Source organism: Aotus nancymaae, unplaced genomic scaffold (assembly GCF_030222135.1).
Source record: "Aotus nancymaae isolate 86718 unplaced genomic scaffold, 86718_ANA_hifiasm-v0.15.2.pri h1tg000089l, whole genome shotgun sequence".
Lineage (NCBI taxonomy): Eukaryota > Metazoa > Chordata > Mammalia > Primates > Aotidae > Aotus > Aotus nancymaae.
In genome coordinates this window covers 26,870,655-26,895,629 of record NW_026988504.1, presented here as the reverse complement: position 1 = coordinate 26,895,629, position 24,975 = coordinate 26,870,655, and the positions used below count along the sequence as shown (strand labels likewise).

The 24,975-nt window shown below is 56.2% G+C and overlaps 1 protein-coding gene and 1 long non-coding RNA gene across 7 annotated transcripts; one reads left to right on the top strand and one right to left on the bottom strand.

The window, feature by feature from the left end:
* The first annotated feature begins 207 nt into the window (after positions 1–207).
* Positions 208–24,903, top strand: STARD3 (StAR related lipid transfer domain containing 3). Of its 6 annotated transcripts, XM_064369545.1 has the most exons (16): positions 239–295; positions 6,175–6,383; positions 14,293–14,562; positions 17,761–17,838; positions 18,201–18,278; positions 18,398–18,451; positions 18,834–18,951; positions 19,469–19,567; positions 19,793–19,848; positions 20,171–20,263; positions 20,934–20,996; positions 21,208–21,303; positions 21,571–21,650; positions 21,742–21,846; positions 22,969–23,091; positions 23,553–24,903. In XM_064369545.1, the coding sequence occupies exons 3-16, from the start codon at positions 14,344–14,346 to the stop codon at positions 23,878–23,880; spliced, it is 1,590 nt and encodes a 529-aa protein (XP_064225615.1). In that variant the 5' UTR covers positions 239–295; positions 6,175–6,383; positions 14,293–14,343; the 3' UTR covers positions 23,881–24,903. The 6 variants fall into 6 exon arrangements, with proteins under 6 accessions (XP_012307385.1, XP_064225613.1, XP_064225615.1 ...); XM_012451962.2 differs by lacking the exon at positions 6,175–6,383 and having other exon boundaries at positions 208–295; positions 22,998–23,091; XM_064369543.1 differs by lacking the exon at positions 6,175–6,383 and having other exon boundaries at positions 209–295.
* LOC105717027 (uncharacterized) lies at positions 15,595–20,429 on the bottom strand. Its single transcript, XR_010339830.1, has 4 exons — positions 20,292–20,429; positions 19,780–19,892; positions 17,680–18,319; positions 15,595–16,326 (listed from the first exon to the last, which is right to left on the bottom strand). It is a non-coding gene; the product is annotated as an uncharacterized LOC105717027 (long non-coding RNA).
* Positions 24,904–24,975: the final 72 nt, after the last annotated feature.

Sequence of the window (24,975 nt, the reverse complement as noted above, 5' to 3'; positions counted from 1 at the left end):
GGCCTGTATGGCCTACTTACGACGGCCCTGGTCTTTTTCCCATTCCCCCACTCTTAGGCAGGCACTTAAGACTGACTCCGGCAGTCGCCTCCGCTTCGGTGCAGTGCCGGGGCTGGAGGCGGGGCGAAGGGGCGGGGCCGCAGGCGGACGCAAGTCCCGGTTAGCTCTGGGGCGGACTCAGCGGCGGAAGTGGCGCCGCCGGAAGATCTTCTTCCGCCCTGAGGCGCTACCGAGGCCGCAGAGCCGAATTGCGGCTGGGGCGGGAAGAGCCGGGGCGGTGGCTGACATGGAGCAGGTGGGTCCCGGAGCGGTGGCTGGAAGCTGGTGGCGTGCGAGGGCCGTCTCCCGCCGGTCGAACCCGCTTCCCCGCCCGCTGTCCGTGCTGGGTTCCGTCCGACCCTTCCCACACCCGCCGCGTCCCAGGTTCCGCCCCCTTCCTTTCCCTGGCCTTGGTCCGCCCCACGCGGGTCGGGGTCTCCAGCAATGACCCTAGGCCACCCGGCCTACTCTGGGGGGCCCGGGGAGGGCGTTCGGGATCGCCTTCCAAAGTCTCCGTCTTAACTGAGGGGAGAGGCGAGGGGACGGTGTCTCGGTGTTGTGAGCACGGGCGGGTTTGGGGAGGGGTCGGGATCTGGGATTAGAGGAAAACATCTACGCCTTCCGGTAGCTCTGCGTCTCACTGTCATCCCGTGTCTCCCCAGCTTCCTTTGGAAAAGGCCGTGAATAACTTCCTAACTGATATCAAAAGGGCCCTTTAAGTCTTGAGTTCTTAGAGGTGCATATTACCATGGACACTCATTCTTAATGACACGTTCCCCCAACCCCCGATTTTGGCTTCCTCAGTCAGTGTCTCCTGGTTTTCTTCGTACCACTCTGACAGTCGGTCAGAGTCCCGTTTCACGTTCTCCTCTGTCGCCCAACCCCTCGCTCTGTACACTGAATCTCAGTGGTCTCATTTACCCCCACGGCTTCAGCTTTACACCAACTAAATACCCAGATCCACATCTTCAGCGCCACCCTTCCCTGGAGCTCCGCGTTTGCCCATCCAGCCGTCCTTGGGACAGCTCTGCTTCACATGGAGCTCACTGGGTCCAAACTTGAACTGGTCTTTTCCGTGCAGATTAATTCTTCCTCTACCCCAACCCAGCCGGAAATCTGAGAATTACTTTACACTGTCTCTTCTTCTCTTTCAAGTTCCACATCTTAAAAGTGACCTAGTACAGCCAACTTCCTGACCATCCTTGAAACCTGGGTCCACTCCATCTCTTCTGTTACCACGCTGTTGATGTACTGTCGATTTCCAACACTCCAACCCTGGCAGCTTGCAACCCAGTCTCCAAACTGTAACTCTTGTGATCTTTTTAGAACACAAGTCTGGTGGTGTCGATTCCTTGACGATAACCGTTTTCTGGCTTTCCATCGCCCGTGAGCTGAACCCCTAGCACGATGTACACAGCTCTCTGTGATCTGACTTCTTCCCTAGCAGTCTCCTATGTGCAGCCTAAGGTCCAGTAATATGGCAGTGCAGCATGTGCCATGCCTACACTTGCCGTTCATGTCTTCATGACTTTGCACACACCAGTCCCCCTGCTTGGAAACCTCCTCCTTCTCTTATCTGCTGGGCTACCTTCTACATGTTTTTCAGTGCAGGCAGCACTGCCTCCCCCTGACCCCCAAGGTTATTGCCCCTCTGTGTCCTTAGCACCCTGTCCATAATAGCATAGTCGCTGAGAATACACAGACTCCTGCATCAGACTGCCTGGGTTCTGACCTGTTTTGTGACCTTGATGAAATCAATGTCTCAATTTCCTCACTTGTAAAATGGAAGTAGGAATGTCCCTACTTCATAGAGTTATGAGGATTGAATGAAATATTGTTATGTTTAGGTCTTAAACCAGTGTGAGGCACAAGAATGCTCAATACGTTGAAGTGAGTCGGCCAGGTGCAGTGGCTCATGTGTAATCCCAGCACTTTGGGAGGCCAAGGCAGGAGGATCACTTGAGGCCAGGAGTTTGGGAGTAGCCTGGGCAACATAGTGAGACCTCATTGCTACAAAAAATTTAAAAAACTAGCTGGGCATGGTGGTATGTGTGGGAGGATCCCTTGAGCCCAGGAATTTGAAGTTACAATGAGGTATGGTTGTGCTACTGCACTCCAATGTGGGGGGACAGAGTGAGATCCTGTTTCTAAAATGAATAAATGAAAAGACAGTTATTACTATTTATGTAAAGACAACACAGCTCACCAGTTATGATTTTTAATTTTATAAGTTGCCTGAGGATGGTTGATGTGGCTTACTGTCATTTGATAGAGCCTGGTTCTTTTTTTTTTTTTTTTGAGACGGAGTCTTTCTCTGTTGCCCAGGCTGGAGTGCAGTGGCGCAATCTCGGCTCACTGCAGCCTCCACTCAAGCCTGGCTCTTTGTCAATAAATAACATGCTGGAGTGGAGGACACTGGGGGCAGGATCTGGATTTATTGAGTGAAGATTCAAGAGTGAAAAAGGCCCAGACCTGGTCTGCTCGGGAAAGCCAATCTGGAAATGTGTGCTTGTTACATGGCAAGCATTAAATCTGGAGAAATGTACACAGAGTTCCTTCAATTAGAGGGAGAGAAAGGCCAGGGGTGGCTTCTGAGAAGCTGACAGTTAATGGGGGCTATAAAGCGAGGGGAGGATTTTACCAGAGGGAGGCAGAGGCTGGAGTGGGCTCAGAGATCAGAAAGCTGGGTCCTCTGAACAGAGCTCCAGTAGGTGGTAGAGGGATAGGGGAACAGGGGAGACGGAACTGAGGAAGACAGAGGCAACGTCCTCTGCTGAGGTTGGTGGTTCCTTTCCTGTATTGGCCTTGAGGAAGTGTCCCTTGACTTGGGAGCCAGCAGGGACCATGCCTGGGGGGAGCTGTGCTCCGGAGGCCTAGTACCTGGTGTTTGGGGCCAGGCCCCCTGGAAAGGGTCATTGTGCATGCCTTTGGGCTGGGCCTTCTTTGGAGCTCTTTTGCCTGCCTGGAATGCCCACCCTCCTTGCCTGCCCTGAGAGATGCTGACTTCAAGGCCAGGGTCAGATGGCCCCTTCTCCCCGTGGCTTTTTTGACTTCACTCATTCCAGCCTGGGTCAGATGATCCCTTCTCTGGGAGCCCACGGTCCTTTGTTCATTCCTCCCTGAAAGCGCTGATCACAGTGTGGTATTATTTATCTGCCAGTCTTCCTCACCAGACCCAGAATCCCTGAGGGACCAGAACAGGGTCCTGTGGCCCCCAGGCCTCGCACTGTGTCCCGCAGGCTGTAGGCCCTCGGGACCTGTGTGTTGCATTAGGTTGAGCTCTCACACAGCTAGACCTGTTAGGGGAGAGCAGTGTGGGTGACACCAAAAACCCAGCACACCTGGCAGCTTGCGCTTGTTCCACTGAGTGGTAGAACCTGTTGGCTCCACTTTACAGATGAGAAAGCTGAGGTTCAGGGGAGGTAAGGTCACGGTCACTCAGCAGGGATTTAAAGAACTGTCTCCTGACTCCAGGTCTGCATGTCTCCCAGAAACTGCCTTGAGGTCCCAGCCTCCAAAGGGGCAGCTGCCATATCAGTGGGACAAAAGATAAGTAAGTGTCCCTTTTTCTGGCTTTGTCCAGGCAGAGCTGGTGCTTGGAGGATCCTGTGCTGAACCACCCCCCGCCACCTCACCTCTCCTGTCCCTCACCCTATGGGGGCCTTTTCTTGAGAGGGCTGAGATCTCTCCCAGAAGATGACTGGCCCTTTCCAGACTAACCTTGGGAACTTGGTTTACGTAGCAGCACGAAGGGGACAGGTGGGGCCTGACTCACTGGCCTCTGAGTGGGTCAGGTCATGAAATCACAGAGCTGGGGGCATCCCTGTTCTGATTCACAGGGCCTGGCACGAGGGGGAAAGGAGGCGAGCGGATCTCAGTGTTAGGGTCTTCCTGTACACTGTGCCCTCAGAGCCTCCCCGGGTGGGGGAGGAGTGTGTGGTGGTGAGTCTCGTTTCTGTTTGGCTTAGCTCTTCCTCTTCCACTTCCCCAGAAGGAAACGAGAAACAAGCCAGGCTTTGGCTTAGGATCTTATTTGTCATTGTAGCTGTGTCCTCCTCTCCCTACACTCCCACTTCTCCAGGGGATTTCCCAAACCCTCTGTGGAGGGCTGCAGTAGGGCCAGTAAGTCAAGCGTCCCGAGGCTGATGGCATGGGCCAGTAAACCCCGAATGTGCCATCCTCGCCAGGCACAGTGATGCACGCCTGTAGGCTTAGCTGCTTGAGCCTACTCCCAAGTTTTTGACTCCAGGACTGATGCCCAACTCCAAACCTGCACCCTTTGCCCTGTTCCAGGGTGGACGTTACGGATCCACAGACTGGCTAACTTACTAGACCCGTACTGTGGCCAGGCACTGTGGCTGTGACTTGGACCTCAAGGGCTTAGGACAGATGGCCTTGAGATATCTAGCTGTGATAAGTGCTGACCCAGAGTTCTGAAAGGTTAGGAGAGCCTGGAGGGTGAGGAGAAGCTCTGCCCAGCAGGTGACATTTGAACTAGTCTCTGAAGGGCCAGAGTTCTCCCTGAAGGAAGGAGGTCATTCCAGAATGAGGAAACAGGGAGCCTAGGCGATGGGCCGTGGTGTGTCCTGGGAGCAGCCAATGGTCAGCAGAGTAGAGAGGGCGAGTGTTGACCCCCATAGCAAAAGAGGAGTGCTGGGATCTGGAGTCCTCCCTTCTCCTTTACCCTCCCCTGTTATCAAAGACTCACAGTTAACTCACCTTGAGTCTTCTCCCTACAAGTCAGGCTCAGGGAGGGGAGCAGGCAGCCTGCCTGAGGCCCCCAGGAAACCAGTTCCCCTTGCCTTCTTGTGGAGGGAGTGCCTGGGCTCTGGGCAGGGAAGACCCCGCGGAGGGTGTGCCCTGCTCTGGGCAGGGAGGGGTGGCTCTTCAGGCTGGGGTTGGAGTCCAGCTCCAGGAGAGGCAACCTGGGCAGGGAGGGGCAGCTCTCCGGGCTGGGCGTGAGTGTCCACGTGCACCTGTGCATGTGCTGCTGTAGGGAAGGGTGTAAATGGCAGTTCAGTGCATTTCCTGGAAACCCACTATGAGCCTGGTACAGTTCTGGTACTGGGCATGCAGCAGTGAGCGAAGCACAGGAATTAACCTGCTCTCATGGAGTTTGCATTCCAGTGGGAGATGATGGGCAGTAAACACAGACCAGTGAATGTGTCCTATGTCAGGGGTAACAAGTGCTGTGAAGAAGAATGCAGCAGGATAAGGCATGCAGGGCGGGGGCTAAATCAGGGCTCAGGGATGGTCTCTCCAAAGGGACATTTGCATAGAGACTTCAATGGAGTGAGAGAGCAAGCCATGCAGAGACCTGGGGAGAAGCACCTGTCAGAGCAGCAAGTGCCAGGGCCCTGGACAGGGAGCGCCCTTGATGTGTCCATGGACAGCGAGGGACCAGTGTGGCTGGAGTAGAGGGCTCGAAGGGAAGAGGAAAGGGGAAGAGGAGGGCTTGTAGGCTAGGGTGGGGACTTCGGCCTTTATTCTGGGGAAGCCATTGGAGGTTGGGGCACTGGAGAGGTGTGGCCTGGCTTTTAACAGGATCCCTCTGGCTGCTGTGTTGAGAGCAGGCTGAAGGGGTGAGGGCAAGGAAGAGTGGCAGGTGGAGGTGATGGTCTGCACAGGGTGACATGGTGGTGGGTGAGCAGTGGGCAGATACTGGCTGGATTTTGCAGGGAGAGACTGCAGGATCTGCTCATGGTTCTGATGTGGAAGGGAGGTGTGACCAGATGACTGCTGAGCCCAAAGAGGGCCTCATGACACCCTGTCCCCTGGCCAGCAAGGGCTCTTGCAGGCAGCAACATTCGTACTTAGGAGGTCCCAGCCTGGCATGGGGGAAGCTCATGTGCCTCTGGGGTCGGCTCCACTCTGCCCCTTCCTGGCTGGGGACTGTGGGCAGCTCTCGTTCCCATGAGTCGTCACTGTAGCTTCTGGGAGGGGCGCGAAGCATTAAGGAGATGATGTCTGTGGGCACCACTGCGGGCCACCGCCGGCTGGATCTGTGTCTTCTGCACTGGCCCATCTGGATGCTGTGCAGCCTGTCTGGTCTGCTGTCCTGTGTTCCCCTAACCAGCTCCCTCCGGGCCAGCTAGCAGCAGGACACAGACCAAGGCCAACCTCCTCCACACCCAGGGCCTCTGCCTTCTACCCTCTGTGGAGTCTGTGTTAACCTGGCATTGACAGGGCTGCTTGACTCAACCCCAGCCCTGGCCTAAAGCCATCTCATCAGGCAGTCAGAGCTCAAGGCTCTCTTCCTCTGCAGAAGAGCAGGAAAGTAATCCCAGCTAACCCTCATGCAGCCACCACTCTGTGACAGAATCTCTTCTGGGCCATTGCATTGAGTAAGTCATTTGATCCAAATCAACTTGTAAGGAGTAGGTGATATTGTTAGCCCCATTTTACAAGGGAGGAGACTGAGGCACGGTGAGGTTGAGTGACTAGCAAGGTGGGAATCTGAGATTTGATCCATCTCCTGGCTTGGAGTCCAGTTCTCTCGGCTTCACTGATCCTTCCTGATTTGTACTGAGTTAGGGGCCCCACGTGGGCAGAGGGTGCTGGTGCCAGCACTTCCTGTGGAATATGGGAGGGGGGGTATTTGGAGGACCTGTGTCTACTGTCCTCCTAGCCTCTGGGGGATTTGGAGAACCCACTCTGCCCAGAGATGTGAGTCATCTTTGGATATGGAGGAGACTTGTTCCCCTTCCCCCTGAGTCCCAGGGCACAGCTCTGTGAAATAAGCTGTAGCTGGAACTTGCAGAGTTTGACCCAGCCCTCCCTGGGAGGCTAGGAGGTAGGGAAGGGCGAGGAGACTCGAAGCAGTGACAGTAGTTAATGTCTGTGTGGTTAGATGATAACCACTTACTCTGTGGTGCCAGGCGCTGTGCTAGGCACGTCACAGTCATCATTGTCTCCTTTGGTGCCCCAGACAGCCCAGGGTCAAGACAGGTGTCCTCGGTCTACAGATGCAGCGGTGGAGGCTTGCGCAGAGAGTAGGTGGCTTTGTTCAAATCACAGACATAGGCTAGACATAAAAACCTAAGTGTGGTGTGATTCCAGCACTTTGGGAGGCCGACGTGGGAGGATTGCTTGAGTCCAGGAGTTCAAGACCAGCCTGGGTGACATAGTGAGACCCTGTCTCTACCAAAAAAAAAAAAAAGAAAAGAAAAATTAGTTGGGCATGGTGGCATCTGCCTGTAGTCCCAGCTACTCAGGAGGCTGAGGCGGGAAGCTCACTTGAGCCAGGGAGTGTTTGAGGCTGCAATGAGCTGTAATTACACCACCGCACTCCAGCATGGGTGACAGAGCAAGACCCAGTCTCAAAAAAAAAAAAAAAAAAAAAAAAAAAAAATTGCAGACTTGCCTTGGCTAGGAAACGGCTATTGAGAGCTGCAGTCAGCCAGGCTTTGGAGCTGCTTCCCTAAAGAAAGGTGGCTGGAGCTTCTGGCCTGGGGTGCGACCAAGGGCTAGCAAGGAACCTCGTCTGTGGCTCTGCAGCCTGAGATTTGTAACTGGGGGTGGGCGAGTGGGAGGCGGCCTAGCCATCCTGCTGCCCTCCTCTTCTGTATGTGTGAGGGAGCAGCCGTTGCTGCTCCCAGAGTGGGAGCTTGGAATTGCAGAGAGTCTGGTCACCAGAGAAAGGAGTAGAGAACAGCCCCTGCGCTCTCCTAGGAGCTTATGCAGGGAGCCAGGACAGCCTTCCACTTCCTGCCCTACCCCAACCTGGGAATTCACCTTTGCCTGGAGCTGGAATAACCTGGCCTTTCTATAGTCGAAGGAACCAGGCTAGAGGGTTAGGGAGCTTGCTCTGAGCCGCACAGCAGGTGAATTGTAGAATGCAGATCTGAACACAGGTCTTTTAGGGTGATTTTTATTACATGTCACTGTAGTGTATTTAACCTCCCCGGCTTGCAGTTTCCCTCTTACTTAAAAGGTCTTTTATTTTTTAATTTAAAAAATTTTTTTTGAGACAGAGTCTTACTGTGTCACCCAGGCTGGAGTACAATGGTGCAATCTTGGCTGACTGCAACCTCCGCTTTCCAGATTCAAGTGATTCTCCTGCCTCAGCCTCCCAAGTAGCTGGGATTACGGGCATGCGCCACCACTCCCAGCTAATTTTTTTGTATGTTTAATAGAGATGGGGTTTCACCATATTGGCCAGGCTGGCCTTGAACTCTTGACCTCAAGTGTTCCTCTCTCCTCAGGCTCCTGAGTAGCTGGGACTACAAGTACGCACCACAACGCCTGGCGGATTTTTATATTTTTGTAGAGACAGGGCTTTGCCGTGTTGCCCGGACTGGTCTTGACCTCCTGGGCTCAAGCAGTCCTTCCTCTTTGGCCTCCCAAAGTGCTAGGATTACAGGCCTGAGCTACCACACCCAGGCTATTGTTGCCTGTTTTAATGTAACTGAGGAAACTGAGTCTCAGAAGGGTTGTGCCTTGCCCCAGATCACACAGCTAGGAAGGGGGCAGTCTGAGATTTAAACCGTGACCTCAGAGTCCATTCCTTTTTCCACGTACCAGCCACCTCCTGTTTGCCCTGAGTCCAGCACACCACCCAGAACCCTATACGAGTGGGACTGGTACTCTTGTGTCCTGGGGAGAGGAAGGGAAGGCCTGGGAAGGGGTGTGGGGGCTTGTGCCCACCTCTTCCCTTTGCCTCAGGGATAATTCGCTGTGCCCTGACACCTGACTTTCCTACCCCTCCCCACCCCCTTCCCCCTCCACCCTAGGATGGTAAAACCTCCACTTCCCCCCCACCAGTGTACCTCCCTCCCCAAGTCTTAGCAGTTCAGCTTCCACAGACAGTCGACTGTCAAGTCTGCAGCCATCCCAGGCGACTGTTTCACGCCACAGGTGCTGTTCCCCTGACACTTCTGAAGGTGCTTGGGAGGGGCCAGTGACAGCAACCAGTGGGCTCTTTCGGCAGGGGAGTGCTGCTCCCAGGGGCTGGGTGGCAGCTGGGCCATCTCCACAGCACCCATTCCTGCCTCCCCTCATCAGGAGGGTAGGTGGGGGCTGGCGCTAGCTGTTATGCCTCCAGGGCCTGGCAGCCTATAGTCAGCCAGAGATGAGCGCTTTGGGGACTGCAGTCCCAGGCCAAGGCGGGTTTTCATCACTTAGACTGGCAGGTGGTCTGATGAAGTTCAGAGGCCTTTCAGAGTCATCTGAGCGAGCCCCATTTTCAAACTGCAGCCAAGGAGACCTCGCTCAGGGAGATGCTGGAACTTGAGGAAAGGCTGACAGGTGGGACTCCGTAGCCTCCTTTGTCTGCAGCAGTCTGGTTTTTATCTGTTTTATATGTTGAGGTTCCAAGTAAAGTATTATTATTTTAAAAGTCTATCTTGCTTTGAAAAGGACATGGTTTGTAGCCAGGTGGTGGCTCACGCCTGTAATCCCAGTACTTTGGGAGGCTGAGGTGGGAGGCTCTCTTGAGCCCAGGAGTTCAAGACCAGCCTGGGCAACATAGACCTCATCTCTACCAAAAAATTGAAAAATTAGCTGAGCATAATGGCATGTGCCTGTGGTCCCAGTTACTTGGGAGGCTAAGGCAGGAGGTCAAAGCTAAAGTTCACACCTCTGCCTCCAGCCTGGGTGACAGAGTGAGATCCTCTCTTTTAAAAAAGGCAGAGGGAGAGGATTGAAGAAACCACTGACTTTTTCCCCAGATAAACAGAGGTGCGGCGAGAAGGACTTGTCCAGCGTTACTCGGAGTTAGTGGCTGCCTGGAGACTGCGGGACAGGTCCCCTAACTCCGGACCAGTGCTCTGTCTACTTACAGGCTGTCATTTGGACTCTGGGCTGCTTTCGGCGGGAGAGTGATATAGAACACCCTTTCTTTGACTCTTGGCCAGCTACCCCCGCCCCTGCCTCCGAGCCCCCATGCTTGGCTCCCACACTCCCTGGCATCTTCCACTCTCGCGGGCTCCCGCGACACCTTTGCTCTAGCCCCATCTGCGTCTCTCACTTCGACAGGGACGTCTGGGCATGTGAGTGTCAGTGTAGTTGCCACTCCGAGTGCGTCTCACACCCAAGCTGCTGCCACCCAAGTCCTGTCCCCAGGGAGGGAGAAAGTCGGAGGGAAGGACAGACAGACACGGAAGTAGACTGGAGTAGGCGAGCGACAGCACCTGGAAGTGAGGCAAGGACGAAGGAGGGAAGGAGGGAGGGGAGAGGCAGACAGAGCACGTGGAGAAAGGGGGAGAGACGGATGGAGTGGAGAGAAAGACTCATAAATGGGAGATAGATTGAGAGGAGGACCCAGATGGGGAAAAATTGAGACAGACATGGATGACGATATGTTCTGTGGGCTGTGGGGAAACAGGCATTCTTGTACATTGCTAGTGGGAGTGCAAACTGCAAAGGGAACTTGGCAATACCTCACAAACCACATATGCAATTTGACCCAGCAATACCACTTCTAGGAATCTGTCTTGAAGATATATTTCCAACAACGTGAATATATATGTATATGCTCAAGGTTATTCATTGCAGCATTTCTGGAATTACAAATCTAAGCACTCATTCATGGGAGGCTGAATAAACTATAGGTTGCCTATAAAATGGAGTACCAAGCAGCTCTATTAAAGAACGAGGAAGACAATGTAAAACAGACATGGAGTGCTCACCAGGATACAGTGTTTAGTGAGAAAACAACAAGCAAGAGAGCGTCTGTGGTAAGCTCCTGTCCATGTAAGAAAGAAAAGATAAGAAATACAAGGCCAGGCGCGGTGCGTCATGCCTGTAATCCCAGCACTTTGGGAGGCCAAGGCGGGCCGATCACCTGAGGTCAGGAGGTAGAGACCAGCCTGACTAACATGGCAAAACCCCGTCTCTGCTAAAAATACAAAGTTAGCTGGGCATGGTGGCATGTGGCTGTAATTCCAGCTAGTTGGGATGCTAAGGCAGGAGGATAGCTTGAACCTGGGAGGCAGAGGTTGCCGTGAGCCAGGATCATGCCACTGCACTCTAGCCTGGGTGACAGGCATCGTCTCAAAAAAAAAAAAAAAAAAAGAAATATATACAAAGGAAGTATATCTGTTGTACAAAAGAAATATAAGAAGAATAAAGCAGACACTAAAGCCTAAGTTACTGCTCACACGTGTAATCCCAGTACTTTGGGAGACCAAGGAGGGAGGATTGCTTGAGCCCAGGACTTCAAGAACACCCCATCTCTTACTGTTAGGGGTTGAATTGTGACCCCCTAAAAAAGATATATTGAAGTCCTAACCACCTGTACCTCAGAATGTGACCTTATTTGGAAACGGGGTCATTGCAGTTGTGATCAGTCAGGGTGAGGGCATGCTGGAGTGGGCCCAGCATGACTGGTGTCTGTGTAAGGAGATGGCCATGTGAAGACGGACACATTGGAAGAGCACCATGTGACAGTGAAGACGGGTCGTTGTGTGTAGCTGCAAGCTGAGTCACGCCAGATTGCTCGCACACCGTCAGGAGCCAGGAAGAGGCAAGGAAGGGGTGAGAGGGAGCATGGCCCTCCCAACACCTTTCTCAGACTTCCAGCCTCCTAAACTGTGAGATGATCAGTTTCCATCATTTCAAACAAACAAACCCAAAATGACAGACATGAACAAGGGAGGGGGTTAAAAAAATACTTGCAAGGAAATACAGGCCAGGTGCGGTCACTCACGCCTGTAATCCTAGCACCGTGGGAAGCCAAAACGGGAGGATCCTTGAGCCCAGGAGTTTGAGACCAGCCTGGGTAACATAGTGAGATCCCTGTCTCCAAAAAAAATAACATGAATTAGCCGAGTATGGTGGTATGTGCCTGTGGTCTCCGCTGCTTGGGAGGCTGAGGCGGGAGAATCGCTTGAGCTCAGGAGTTGAAGGCTGCAGTGAGCCATGATCATGCCACTGCACTGCAGCCTGGTTGACAGAGCAAGACTCTGTCTTTTAAAAACCAACCAAACAAAACCCCACACAGATGGAAAGGAAAGTTACTTTGTGAAACAGACACGAAAGATGAGGAGAGAGAGACAGAGAGAGTGAGGAAGGGAGACAGGTCTGGTTGCAAACAAAAGGTCCGTCAGAGACAGGGAAATGTCACCCGCCCTGGAGCTGGGCCCATCACCGTGAGGGATGTGCTGAGCGTGCAGTCTGGCACAGAGCTGGCTGATGGATGTTGGGGTCCCATTGCCAGCGGCCTGTCACATCCCCTCCCCGCTGCCTCCTTCCAGAGCCGAGCCCGGCTTCTCCACAGCACTGTGGAGATAAACTTGTCATGGGGCTCAGAGTGTGGTGTCGGGAGCAGCCTCGGCTCAGTGCCTCCGCCTCCCCTGCCCCCGGTCTCTGCTGCGAACAGTCAGCTCCTGTTAGAGGGGCTTGCACAGGGGCAGAGGGATGGACTAGCCGGCTTGCTCAGAACCTCCTGCCAGCCACCAACTGGCCTGGGCTTGTTTTGGACGTGGTAGACTGAGGGGCCCAGGAAGGTAGCCCACATAGCAAAAGTGTGGTGGGGTACATCAGGACGGGAGAGTGGTTAGACCTTGCCTTCCCAAGATCAGGGACAAACATTAAGCCCCCCCTTCCTCTAGCCCCCAAATCTACTCCCTGGTACTGGGGTGTGGGAAGACTGAGGGAGCCGCTTGGTGAAGTCCCAGAAGCTCAGGTCCTACCAAGCTGGTGAGTTTTTGCCTCCCTGCTCCAGCTCCTCTCTGACTTTCAATGGGACCTTTCCTTCTTACCCAAGGGACAGGGCCTCTTAGAGCCCAGCAAATGGATGGGGCAGAGACCCTAGGCCTGGGGGCTGCATGGCAGGGAGGGAGTGCCAGGGTTCCTTTTGTCTTTAGGGTTCCTGAGAGCCCCATGCTGGCACAGGGCGTTAAGGGATTGGGTAAGTCCATTTACCTCTCTGAGCCTTGGTTGTATCTGTAAAGGAAGAGGAACCGTCCCTGCCCTGAGTGGACATGAACAAGGCCATGGACATAAGCGTGGCCGTGGATGTGTAGGCACTGGGCTGGCCTCGAGAGCGGCTGCTTCCTGCTGTCTTTAGGATTTGGCCTGTTCCTGTCTGCTGTGTAGCATGGAGCTAAGGGCCAGGAGACCCACGGAGCATTCATTCATTCAGCAGTCAGTTACAGAGCACCTGTGATGTGCCAGGCATTGTGCTGAGCACCAGGGAGACGCAGTGACCATGTCAGATAAAGCCCCTGAGGCTGTGGAGTTGACACTCTAGTGAGAGAAGGGTAAACAGTGAAATAAAATAATAAAGATCACTTCAGATAGTGACCCAGCTCACTGAGGAAAGGAAGGCAGCTTCCTATCATGTTCTGCTGTGCTTGCGGGGAGGGGGTGGGAGGCTGTCTGAGGAGAGGACTGCCCCCTGAAAGGCCTGTGGGAGAACATTCCAGGCATGGGGAGCACCAGATCCAAGGCCCCAAGGCAGGACAGGGCAGCTGTATTGAGGGATGTAAAAGAAGGCCAGAGTGGCGGTGGCAGCAAGACCGGAAGAAGGGCTGGGCAGAGGCCACTCTGCAGGCCTGGACTGAGAGGGCCTGGTGAGGAGACTGTTAGCCTGAGAAGGGTGGGAACCCTGGGAGGGCATTGCAGCGCGTTCTCTAGGCTGGCTGTTGTGTGAAGAGCAGGAGGGTGAGAGGCAGCCTGGAGGCCCACCCGTGAGAAGCAGATTGCAGTGGTCCAGGCAGAGATGGTGGTGGTTGGGCCTGGGCAGGGCAGGGCAGGGCAGGGGGTGGTGGCGCTGAGAGGACCTGCTCTCCATAGCTCCCAGCACACAGACACTGCTCTAGGAAGGCCCTCCCAGTTGCCATGGATTAGGGGGTGGGAGGGGAAGGCTGGCTGCTGGGAGGGAATGTGGCTTTGTGCTTGGAAAACAAAGAACAGAGCTTTGGGCCCTCTTCTCCTGGGGGTGGTGGCAGGCCCAGAGGCTGTTGACAGGACCAGAGACTGGAGCTCAGGGCTGGGCCTGGCAGGAGCAGGCTGTGGCCCCAGGCATCCGGGAGGGGGTAGGTGCCCAGCTGAGGGACCCCAGAGCCCTCCAGGGTGTGGCTGCTGGGCTTGGGGCAGGGAGCACCAGGAAGGACAGATAGTTAGCCGAATGCTCACCCCTGCAGCCTGGGAGCCAGGCCGGTGGAGGAGGTTTGTGCAACAGTGCCCTGGGCCGTGGGCTTGGGACCCAGTGTGTGGACAGATGTGTTTGGGAGCCAGTGGTGGCCCTGGGGGCTGTGGGGGGAGGGACAGGAGGAGATTGACAGAACTCTGCCTCTGCCTTGCCCCCAGCCCCACTGCTGAGGCCCCGCCCTTCGCACCCTGAGGTGAGGGCCCACCAGGATGAGCAAGCTGCCTGGGGAGCTGGGTGGAGACTTGGAGCGCAGCCTGCCCGCCTTGGCCTCCCTGGGCTCCTCGCTGTCCCACAGCCAGAGCCTCTCCTCGCACTTCCTTCTGCCGCCTGAGAAGCGAAGGGCCATCTCCGATGTCCGCCGCACCTTCTGTCTCTTCGTCACCTTCGATCTGCTCTTCATCTCCCTGCTCTGGATCATCGAGCTGAATGTGAGTGGGGGCAAGGTGGGGACACAGGCTGTGTTGTGGGCCACCCGGGCCTCAGTTTGTCCATCTGCCACGTGGGAGGGTTGCCTTTCCTCTGGGGTGGGTTAGCTGGGTAAAATGAAGACTAGGAGGATAACAACAGTGGTTCTCATCTTCTGAATGAAGAAAACGGGGCTCGGAGGGGCTGTATCATTTGGCCAAGGTCCCTCCGCATGCACTTGTGCAAAGGCTGAGGCCTTGAACCCACCTTCTGGCTCCGGAGTTCATGCTCTTGGCCTCTGCTCCATACTGCCCCCTAGTGGAGGCTCCTGAGAGAGGAGGAGGGGGAGACCCGGCTCTGGCAGAGCTGTTTGTCTTCTTTCTGCCTGCCACTGCCCTCTGGCTCCAGTTGGTTCGTTCATTCGTTTCTTCAATCATTCATTCATTTATTTGTTCATTCTTTCATTCAGCAAACATTTTTTGAGTCTCTGTGCTAAAATCAGAGGCTAGCCAGGTGTGATGGCACACACCTGTTTTCCCAGCTGTTCAGGAGTCTGAAGTGGGAGGATCACTTGAGCCCAGAAGTCTGAGGCCGCAGTGAGCCACGATTGCACCACTGCATTCCAGCCTGGGTGACAGAGTGAGACCCTGACTCAAATAAATAAGTAAATAAAAGCAGAGGGCACAGTGGGGAGCAAAACAGGAAAAACTCCCAGTGGCTCTAATGAGATGCTGCCCCTCCCCTACCCCACGCAGTGCTTGGCCCACCCTCGGAAACACAGTTGTTGGCAGTGGCTTCATGTGGTCTCCGGGCAGGGCCAAGCCCACAGAGGCAGGAGTCTTGGAAGCAGGGCACCCCAGGCTCAGTTCTGTTCCAGCTCCTTGGTTGTTTTCCACTCTGCATTGACCTGGTGACCTCAGCAAGGGACTCAGCCTCTCAAGTCCTCCCCTCCTTTTCCTTCAGCAGCATGGGCTCCCCATCAGAGTTCTGGATGGGAAGGGCCCTTCCTCCAGGTCTCAAGCTTATGTGACAGGAAAACGATGTCTTTTTGATAGAAGTGATGAGCTCGGGGAAGGTGCCGGCTCGGGGCAAAGAGAATGAGTCTGATTCTGGGCATGTTGAGCTGGAGGGAGAGACGGGGCTCTGAGGGTGACTGTCCACTGTGCACCGGGGATGAGCTGGCACCTTCAGGGAGCTGGAGCCATGGCCATGGACGGTCCCAGGGGCCATCCCAGTGGCCTGGCAGGCTCAGGGCCTTCTGCAGAGCTTCTGAGGTCTTAGGCAGACTTCCTTTTCAAGGTCCCATCCAACATCAAAGCAGACACTAAAACTTACCTGCACCCTCATTGAATACATATTTCCTTACCCAAGGAGAGCCGAAAATATTTTGATAATTTTACTTTTCTTTTTTTTTTTTTTTTTGGTTTTGAGACAGGGTCTCACTCTGTCGGCCAGGCTGGAGTACAGTGGTGTGATCATGGCTCACCGTAGCCTCTACCTCCTACGTTCAAGGGTTCTTCCCACCTCAGCCTCCCCAGTAACTGGGACCACAGGTGAACCACATGTTTGGCTATTTTTTTTTTTTTTTTTTTGGTAGAGATGGAGTCTCACTATGTTGCACAGGCTACTCTCAAACGCCTGGGCTCCAGTGAGCCTCCCATCTCATCCTGTCACAGTGCTGGGGTTAGAGGCATGAGCCGCCGCGCCTGGCCTCTGTAATTGTGCCTTTGAAGTTGTCTGGCTGTGTCGGCTGCAACTCTGTGGTCCTCACAGTTACCTGGGAATTCCTGCAAAGTGAGAGGATCTAACTTACCAATTGTTTTCAAATGTCATGAAAAATTTCAGAATATGGGATTGAACAATTAGTAAAGTCAGCATGACGTTTCCCTTGGCAGACATTTAATTAAAATTGTATTGATTTTCAGTCTTGTAGTTTTATTTTTGTATTTGGGAGCATATATACTTTTAGTTCGCTGACAGGCTGAGTCTGTGTTGCCCAGTGGTTGCAAGGACCTCAGTAGGGTTGTGCTGAGCCGGGGACCTGCAGCCAGAGTGTAGCAAAGCAGGGGCTGAAACCTGGCTCTCCCGAGTCCTGATCCGGTCAGCACCAGTGGGTGCCCAGGCTGGAGAGAAGAGGGAGGAGGACAGTGCTCTGAGGCCCAGTGACTGAGGGTGGAAGGGGCTGCAGAGCCCAGGGCAGAGTCTGAGGAGTAAGAGGAGGGCTGGGTGGCATGGGTCAGATGGGGTGGCAGGCCTGGGGCCTCACCAGCAGCCAGAGGAGAGGTGGCATCGGATTTCAGGGCGGGCTGCGGCGGGCTTCAGGTAGAGGCATGTGGTGGGGCTGCGTGCTCAGTGTGGGAGCATCTGTATCTTTAACAAGCCCCTCGGATTTGGCTGCCCTGCTGGAGAGCAGAAGCCCTGGTCTAGGCGGTTGTGAGGGGTTTTCTTCCCCAGGGTTCCTGGGCTCCATCACTCCAGGTCCCTTGTGTCCTCCCTTCTCCAGGGTGGCTGGTGCCCCACCTGAAGAAGTCTAGGCCCATCACCCCCAGTCTTTCCGAAGAGTCAGGCCACAGTCTGGCTTGGTGTCCATCCAGTCCGCTAGACCTCTGGACACTGGAGTCCAGGCCAAGGCCTTGGGGGTCCTGGTGAAAATGTCTGCTGGATTGGGGTAGGGATAGGGGCAAGGACACATCCGCTCCCTCTCCACTTCTCCCTCTCCAGCAGCATGATGGATTTTGCCCATTAAGCATAAACCTAATCAATTGATTTGCCACCTGAGGCTCCGTCTGACACCACTGCCCACCCCCAGCCCCCATCAGTCCAGATGGATTATTGGCTGGGAAGATGGAGCACCATAGTGCCGGGAGGGAGATGGAGTCAGAGGTGGGCTCCCGGTGCCCTTCTGCTGGCCCTGTGTGGGGCCCACTGCCTCCCCTGCACAGCCCTGAAGCCTCCAAGCTGCCCCTTCCTAGGCAGGGTGCTGGAACCCAGCCCTGCCCTTTGGGGCGGCCTGCATCCCCAGAGGAATGGGATTGGTGCCTAGGTCTGTGGCCCGGGCTGAGCTCCCTTGGTGCTTCGGGGGCCCCCTTGGGTGGTGGCTTAGTACCAACAGCCTCCCCTCCAGGTTCCCCCTCCCCTACCTCCTGTCCCTTCCGGGAGGGAAGGGGCAGCCCCAGGGCCTTGCTTCTGCCTGCAGAGCTCTTCCTGTCTCCCTCTCACAGACCAACACAGGCATCCGCAAGAACCTGGAGCAGGAGATCATCCTGTACAACTTTAAAACTTCCTTCTTCGACATCTTCGTGAGTGGCCTTGGGAGATCCTGGGGACCCTGAGCAGGGAAATCCTTCTGCTGAGTTCTCTTTGCACGGATATCCCATCTGATCAGAGACTCGGCTCCCATCCTTAGGGAGCCATCAGTCTTTAAAACCTTCCCTCCACAAAGCCCCACCTTCAGAGAGCCCCAAGTGGGAGAGGGAAGATAAGACCCCTGTCCAAGGTTACATCCAAATTTTCCCAGAGAAACGTTGAATCAGTCATTGTCCCCTGAGGCATGCGTGCCCATGGGGAGGGAACATGGGGGCAGGACCGAAGGGGAGATCAGCCTGCAGCAGGGTGGGGGACATTCACTTCCTGTGACGGCCTGGCTCGCATCCCCTACCAGGTCCTGGCCTTCTTTCGCTTCTCTGGACTGCTCCTGGGCTATGCTGTGCTGCGGCTCCGGCACTGGTGGGTGATTGCGGTAAGATGCCACGTTCCTGGCAGCGCTGGGCCCTAGCAGGGCTGGTGGAAGGGATGGGCTGGAGGAGGACTCACTTCCCAGCCTCTGCTTCCCCCTCCCTCCATCCCTTCCCCGGGCAGGTCACGACGCTGGTGTCCAGTGCATTCCTCATTGTCAAAGTCATCCTCTCTGAGGTCAGTGGCTCAGGGTCTGGCTGGTCTGGTGGGTGTCTGACCTGAGTGGTGTGCTTCTGGAGAGGAACATTTCTCTGATTTGGGGTGTCTGTCCCTGTTGTCTGGGTTCGGAGAGAGGGAATCCTGAATCCTGTCCTTCGGTATCTCTAAGGAATCATTCTTCACCTGCTTCCCTGACTCAGCCCCCTGAAGCCCCAAGATTCAGAAAGTTCTTTCTCCAGCCTAACCCCGTTTATCCTGCTGCAGACTTGAGAGGGTTCCCAAGAAGCTGCTACTAGGAATGGGGTGTATGCCAGTTTGGCTGGCTAGAGTTAGTGGCTGCAGGAGGGGGCTCTGGGTTGGGGTGACCCCTGCCATGGAGCTCAGCCCCCTCCCTCCACAGCTGCTCAGCAAAGGGGCATTTGGCTACTTGCTCCCCATCGTCTCTTTTGTCCTCGCCTGGTTGGAGACTTGGTTCCTTGACTTCAAAGTCCTACCCCAGGAGGCCGAAGAGGATCGATGTGAGTGCTCACGGGTAGGGGGTGCGGTGAGGGTTACTGCAGCCCCAAGAGAGGTGGATTGTGGGCATGAGAGTCAGTCTTTTGGTTTTTTTTTTTTGAGATGGAGTCTCGCTCAGCTGCCCAGGTTGGAGTGCAATGGTGTCTTCTCGGCTCACTGCAACCTCCGCCTCTCAGGTTCAAGAGCTTCTCCTGCCTCAGCCTCCCAAGTAGCCGGGATTACAGGCGCCCGCCACCACGTCCGGCTCATTTTTTTGTATTTTTAGTAGAGATGGGGTTTCGCCATGTTGGCCAGGCTGGTCTCGAACTCCTGACCTCAGGTCATCCTCCCGCCTCAGCCTCCCACAGTGCTGGGATTACAGGTGTGAGCCACCGCGCCTGGTGAGAGGTCTTGAGGTATCTTGCCACCTCTAAGCAGCCTCCTGTAGCCGGAGTGGGAACCTGGGGTGGGGGTGCCCCAGGCTGCTAGGCTGTAACTGTCCTGGGATTGGGCCATGGCGGCCCATGTCTGCCCCTTCAGGGTATCTTGCTGCCCAGGCTGCTGTTGCCCATGGACCCCTGCTGTTCTCCGGCACTCTCTCTGAGGGCCAGTTCTATTCACCCCCAGAATCTTTTGCAGGTGAGGGCTGGTATGTGGGGGAACTGCTCTCAGGGAGGGGCCTTGTGGGGAAAGGGGTAGGCTGGGTGTGTTCTTTCTATTCCTTCTATCAGGCTCCCTGGGGAAAGCCAGCAACCCTCTCCCACACACTTTTATCCCCCACATCCTTGCACTCACATTCCCGAACCCCACTACCTCCCCACGCTCCCCACCCCCGCCATTGTTATCTGTACCTGTTTTCTGCAGGGTCTGACAATGAATCAGATGAGGAAGTTTCTGGGAAGAAAAGTTTCTCTGCTCAGGTATTTGTCTGCCTACCCCCGACTTCTGCCCTCGGAATGGGCACCTGGAAGAGGGCGGTGTGGGGCTCAGCCTGGGGCGGGGGGGGTTCCCAGTAGAGGGTGAACCTCAGTTAGTGCCCATCCGAGTGTCTGCCCCACCCCCAGCCCAGCCCCCTGGGTCTGCCTCATGCCTGGGCCCACAGGACAAGCAGCCACAAGCCTGCAGGGCCCAGGGAGACCAGCCCAGACCCCCCATATGGCTTGTCTAGAGAGAGAACAGGCCAAGAACACGGTGGGCTGTGGGCCCCAGGCTGACCCCTTCCTGCTTCCTGCTTCCATCCAGGAGCGGGAGTACGTCCGCCAGGGGAAGGAGGCCGCAGCAGTGGTGGACCAGATCTTGGCCCAGGAAGAGAACTGGAAGTTTGAGAAGAATAATGTAAGAAGGCCCCTCTCATCTGACTCACCCATGCGCATTAGGTGTTTCCACTCCCTTTTCTGAGGCCTAAGGAAGAAACCCAAGGATTACATGGGTTGGAGCCATATTCCTGCCCCAAGAGAGGGAGCTGGGCTCTCAGGTTGGCAGGAGGCGGGGCTGGATTGGATGTTCCCCCCACACCGTGCCCCCCGCCACCGTCCCCCTCGGCCCCCCTCCCCGCACCCTGTCTTTACTTCCCTGCTGCTCTGCCCCTCAGCTTCAGGCTTTGAAGGGGACGCCAGGCTTCTGCCTGCATCCGGTGTTTCGTTTCATGATCAAAACAACATTATCTACAAAGATCATAGAGAGCTTAGAAAACGGGGAAACAGGCCCCAGTCCCTCCCTCTGGCCGGTTCCTGTGGCAGCCCCATTGGCCTGGAGACACGGTTTTTCGTGGTTGCAGCTGCAGCCGTGCTCCCATCTTTTAACGCAGCATCAAAAGCCTCTCTCCCGCCAGTGCCGCGGGTTTGTCAGGAGCTGCTGTTTTGTAATGGCTGCTCAGATGTCCCCAAACTCCCGGAGGTTTCCATCCTGAGCTGTTAAAAACCTGCCCTGCCTGTCACCCATTTCTGTGCCACCAGCCCATCCCCTGCCTCCACTCTCCTCCCTGCCACCTCTGTCCCTGCCACAGGAATATGGGGATACCGTGTACACCATTGAAGTACCCTTTCACGGCAAGACGTTCATCCTGAAGGTGAGTGAGGCGATTGGGTTTCCTGGAGCCCCAGACAGCACTGGTGGCTCCAGGAAGGGTGGCTTCCTGCCCCCAGGGATGTGTAAGCACGGACAAGCTGTTGTAGGAGGATTCAAGGCCACCCACATGATGGGTGCCCTCCACCAAGGGGGAAGGGTTGGTCTGCCCAAGCCCATCTGGCAGCACCCAGCCCTCTGCTGCTCTGCCCCAGACCTTCCTGCCCTGCCCTGCGGAGCTCGTGTACCAGGAGGTGATCCTGCAGCCTGAGAAGATGGTGCTGTGGAACAAGACAGTGACCGCCTGCCAGGTGAGCCCCGCTTGGCCGCCTCTTAGGGCACAGGTTGGGGAACAGTCATGCCCCAGTGGGATCACTGAAGCACTCTGTGCCTCAGCTGCCCCATCTGTACAATGGGTGTGATGGTAACAGTGCCTGCTCGGGGTGCTGCCCAGGGCCTGCAGATGACGATAGCTCTTAGTGAAGGGGTCCGTGCAGAGGATGCTGGCCTGGGGGGTTCCCATCCCTGGGGTTTTCCTGGGGCGGCCTGTTCCACATGTCCCCATTGACGACCTTCAGATCCTGCAGCGAGTGGAAGACAACACCCTCATCTCCTACGACGTGTCTGCAGGAGCTGCGGGCGGCGTGGTCTCCCCAAGGTGAGTCCCTGCCGGGCCCCCTCCGCTCAGCCAGGCCTTCTGCACTTTGGCCTTGGGTCAGTGTCCCCCGATCTAACCCTCCCCTCCCCAGGGACTTTGTGAACGTCCGGCGCATTGAGCGGCGCAGGGACCGATACTTGTCATCAGGCATCGCCACCACACACGGTGCCAAGCCCCCAACACACAAATATGTCAGGTGAGCCTCGCCTTGCCTGGGGTCACCCCTGCCAGCCCCTCCCCTGGGAGCACTGAGCAGCACAGGGTATGGCATGTACAGCTGGGCGCGTCCCCTGCTGAGGCTGCGTTCCTGTTGCCCGCCCCACTGGGCTCTGCCCCTCCCGGCCACTAATCCTGCTAATCTTGCTGCTCTATCTATGGAGGTGGGGGGTAGCGGACAGCTGGAACCAAGCCACCAAGGCTGGAGGGGAGGTACAGGGGTGGCTGGCTGGGGTAGACCATGGATGGGGACCCGTGCAGGGAAGGGGCCTGAGAGCCGTGTAGTCACTCAGGGTTGATTGACCCGAGCAGGAGGCGCTACATTCTGGGTTTCATTTTCCTGCCTAAGGAGACTTGGGTGCGCTCTCCTCCTACTCACCCTGTCCTCACTCCCTCACCTTTCTCTGGAGTGGCTCAGGAGTCCCCCAGAGATAGAGGGGTTACGGTCTTCCGCACCTGTGCCTGGGCTTCTGGAGTCTTCTATGCTGTCTGATCTTAGGCTGCGGTGCTGTGAATGGCCTTCCCCATAGACCCCACTCTTTCCCTCCTTCCAGCAGAGAACACTGTTCTTTGAATAGGATGCTGCGCTCTGCTTTGAGCACTGCACAGACTTGCTGGGAGTGGGGCAAGCTCACTTCCTCTCTGGGTGCCAACTTCCTTATCTTTGGTGTGGGCTTAGGCATGCTCAGTGGCGCTGAGGGAGAATGAAATGGTGATGGGATGTGAACTGTGCCTCCTAGGCTTAGCCTCCTCCTGAGCAGGCGTCCCCTCCTGAAGGGGAAGGGTTAAGAAGTGCCAGCCCAGCCTACTCTGCCATAGCAGGGCTGACCTAGAATCTCTGGACAGAGTGGATGAGGGCTGGGAAGGTGGTGAGCTTCCTGCCCCTGGGGGTGTGTAAGCACCTACAAGCTGTTGTAGGAGGATTCAAGCATCACACAGCGGGTGGGGTGGGGGGCTGTTTCTGCAGCCCCGGGGACACCTGTGCTAAGCCTTGTTGACAGGGTAGCTCTGCCTTCCTGCTTCCAGCCCGGTCCCAGCTGGGCCAAGAATGGAGTGTGAGTGGTGGGGGCACAGGGGCTGTCAGGGCCTTGCTCTGTTCCAGAGTCCCTCCAGTGACGCCTCTCTCCGTAGGGGAGAGAATGGCCCCGGGGGCTTCATCGTGCTCAAGTCGCCCAGCAACCCCCGCGTCTGCACCTTCATCTGGATTCTTAACACAGATCTCAAGGTGGGGTGCTGGGGGGCTGCCAGGTGGGTTCGTGGAGTGGAGGGAACGCTGTTGCTGTCTTGGTTGCTGTGTGACCTTGGGGGTTCTCTGCCATGCCTGGGCCTCCCCTATGTCAGCCTCCGTTCTTACTTGAAAATGTGGGTCAGGGTCCAGATGGTTTCTTAGCCCTGAGTTGCCGTAGGGCATGTGACCCCTTCTTACCTCTGAGTCCCGAGGCCCTGAGGAGGGGTGGCTGGTGGCCAGCCCAGCCCCACACGGGTCTGTTTGTATGGCTGGTGCCAAGAGCCGGGCACAGCGTGTTCTTCCCACCAGGGGTGAGGGGGGAAAGGGCAGGGCAGTCCAGGCTGGATTCCAGAGCTGCACCTGCATTCTGGCCCAGAGCCCCCCTGCTGGTGCCAGCTGCAAGGGGAGACCCTGCTGAGGCCAGGCCATTCAGGTGACTTCTGCCTGCCTTCCCCCAGGGCCGCCTGCCCCGGTACCTCATTCACCAGAGCCTCGCGGCCACCATGTTTGAATTTGCCTTTCACCTGCGGCAGCGCATCAGTGAGCTGGGGGCCCGGGTGTGACCATGCCCCCACCCACCCTGCGGGCCAGGGTCCTGTCGCCACCACTTCCAGAGCCAGAAAGGGGGCCGGTTGGGCTTTGGCTGCCCACATAGGACCTGGCCCCAAGCTGCCATCCTCCACCGAGCCACGCAGTGCCTGGAGTCGACCGTCTGAGCAGGCTGTGGGGTGGAGCATTGGACTCTGGGACTCCACTGGCTGGAGGAAGCGGTGTCTGGCCTGCTGATGTTTACATGGCGTCCTGCCTCCTGGAGGAGCAGATTGCTGTCCCCCGCCTTGCCAGGGGCAGGGTCTGGGCTGGGCGCCTGACTTGGCTGGGGAGGGCCAGGGCCCTGGGCAGGGCAGGGCAGCCTGTCACCCGTGTGAAGATGAAGGAGCTCTTCATCTGCCTGCACTGTCATCGGTTTTTTAGGATTATTGAAAGAGTCTAGGACCCTTGTGGGGGAGTGGGGGGCAGGTGGGGGTGGGCTGCTAGCAGTGAATTTCTGCCTCTCCCAGGCTGTACTCCTCCTCCCAGGGCCTCCTGGGGGACCTTTGTAATTTAAGCCAATTAAAAATATGAACTAAAAAAAAACCCAACCCCTCCTGCTGCCTTGCCTCTTGAGGGAAGAGGAAGGCAGGCAGCAGCTTGGATGAAGAGGAGACCCCTCATAGCCTCTCAGGGGCTCACAGGAGGGCGGAGCCAGGGGAGCCGGTTCCTGGAACACCCCCCACCCCACCCGGCCCCCGTTTCCTGACCTATTCAACTGAGCCGATGACTGGTCAGAAAAATATGCCCCACCCTCTGCCAGGCCTCAGCCCCAAAGTCTCTAGCCCAGGATTGGAGGTGGGGTGTGGGCACCTGGCAGTGCCCACAGCAAACCTTGACTATCTGGCTAGTGTGGAGGTGGGGCTTGAGCTTCAGGGTCTCTGAGGCACCTCTGGGATCCCGGCCACCTGGAGCCCTGGACCTCCCAGACTCCACTCACCCGTCCCCTCTCCCTGCACTGCACTCACACTGGGGGCAGCCTGGAGCTGGATCGCAGGCTGGAGCCAGGCCACTGCCTGCCCTTCTCCCTCCTGGCTGGCCTGCCTGCCTGCAGGCTTCCAGCGGAGCCAGCTTCTTCGGAGCCAGGTGGATCCTGTCTCAGTCCTGCCTAGGTGTGTGACCCTGGGCGAATCTACCTCTCTCAGCTTCTGCTTCCTGTTTTATGAAAATGGGACTGATGTCACAGGGTTGTTACAAGATTAAAAGATATGAAGAACCGGGTGCAGTGCTCAGTAATCAATAGTCTGCAATTCTGCACCCAGGTGGGTGCCCATGGGCCTGACCTTCTCCTGG

Coding starts and splice junctions, on each gene's coding strand:
- STARD3 (XM_064369543.1), top strand. CDS start 14,344: ATGAGCAAGCTGCCTGGGGAGCTGGGTGGAGACTTGGAGCGCAGCCTG. Junction 14,563..17,760: donor TCTGGATCATCGAGCTGAAT/GTGAGTGGGGGC, acceptor TCCCTCTCACAG/ACCAACACAGGCATCCGCAA. Junction 23,092..23,552: donor TTCTTAACACAGATCTCAAG/GTGGGGTGCTGG, acceptor GCCTTCCCCCAG/GGCCGCCTGCCCCGGTACCT.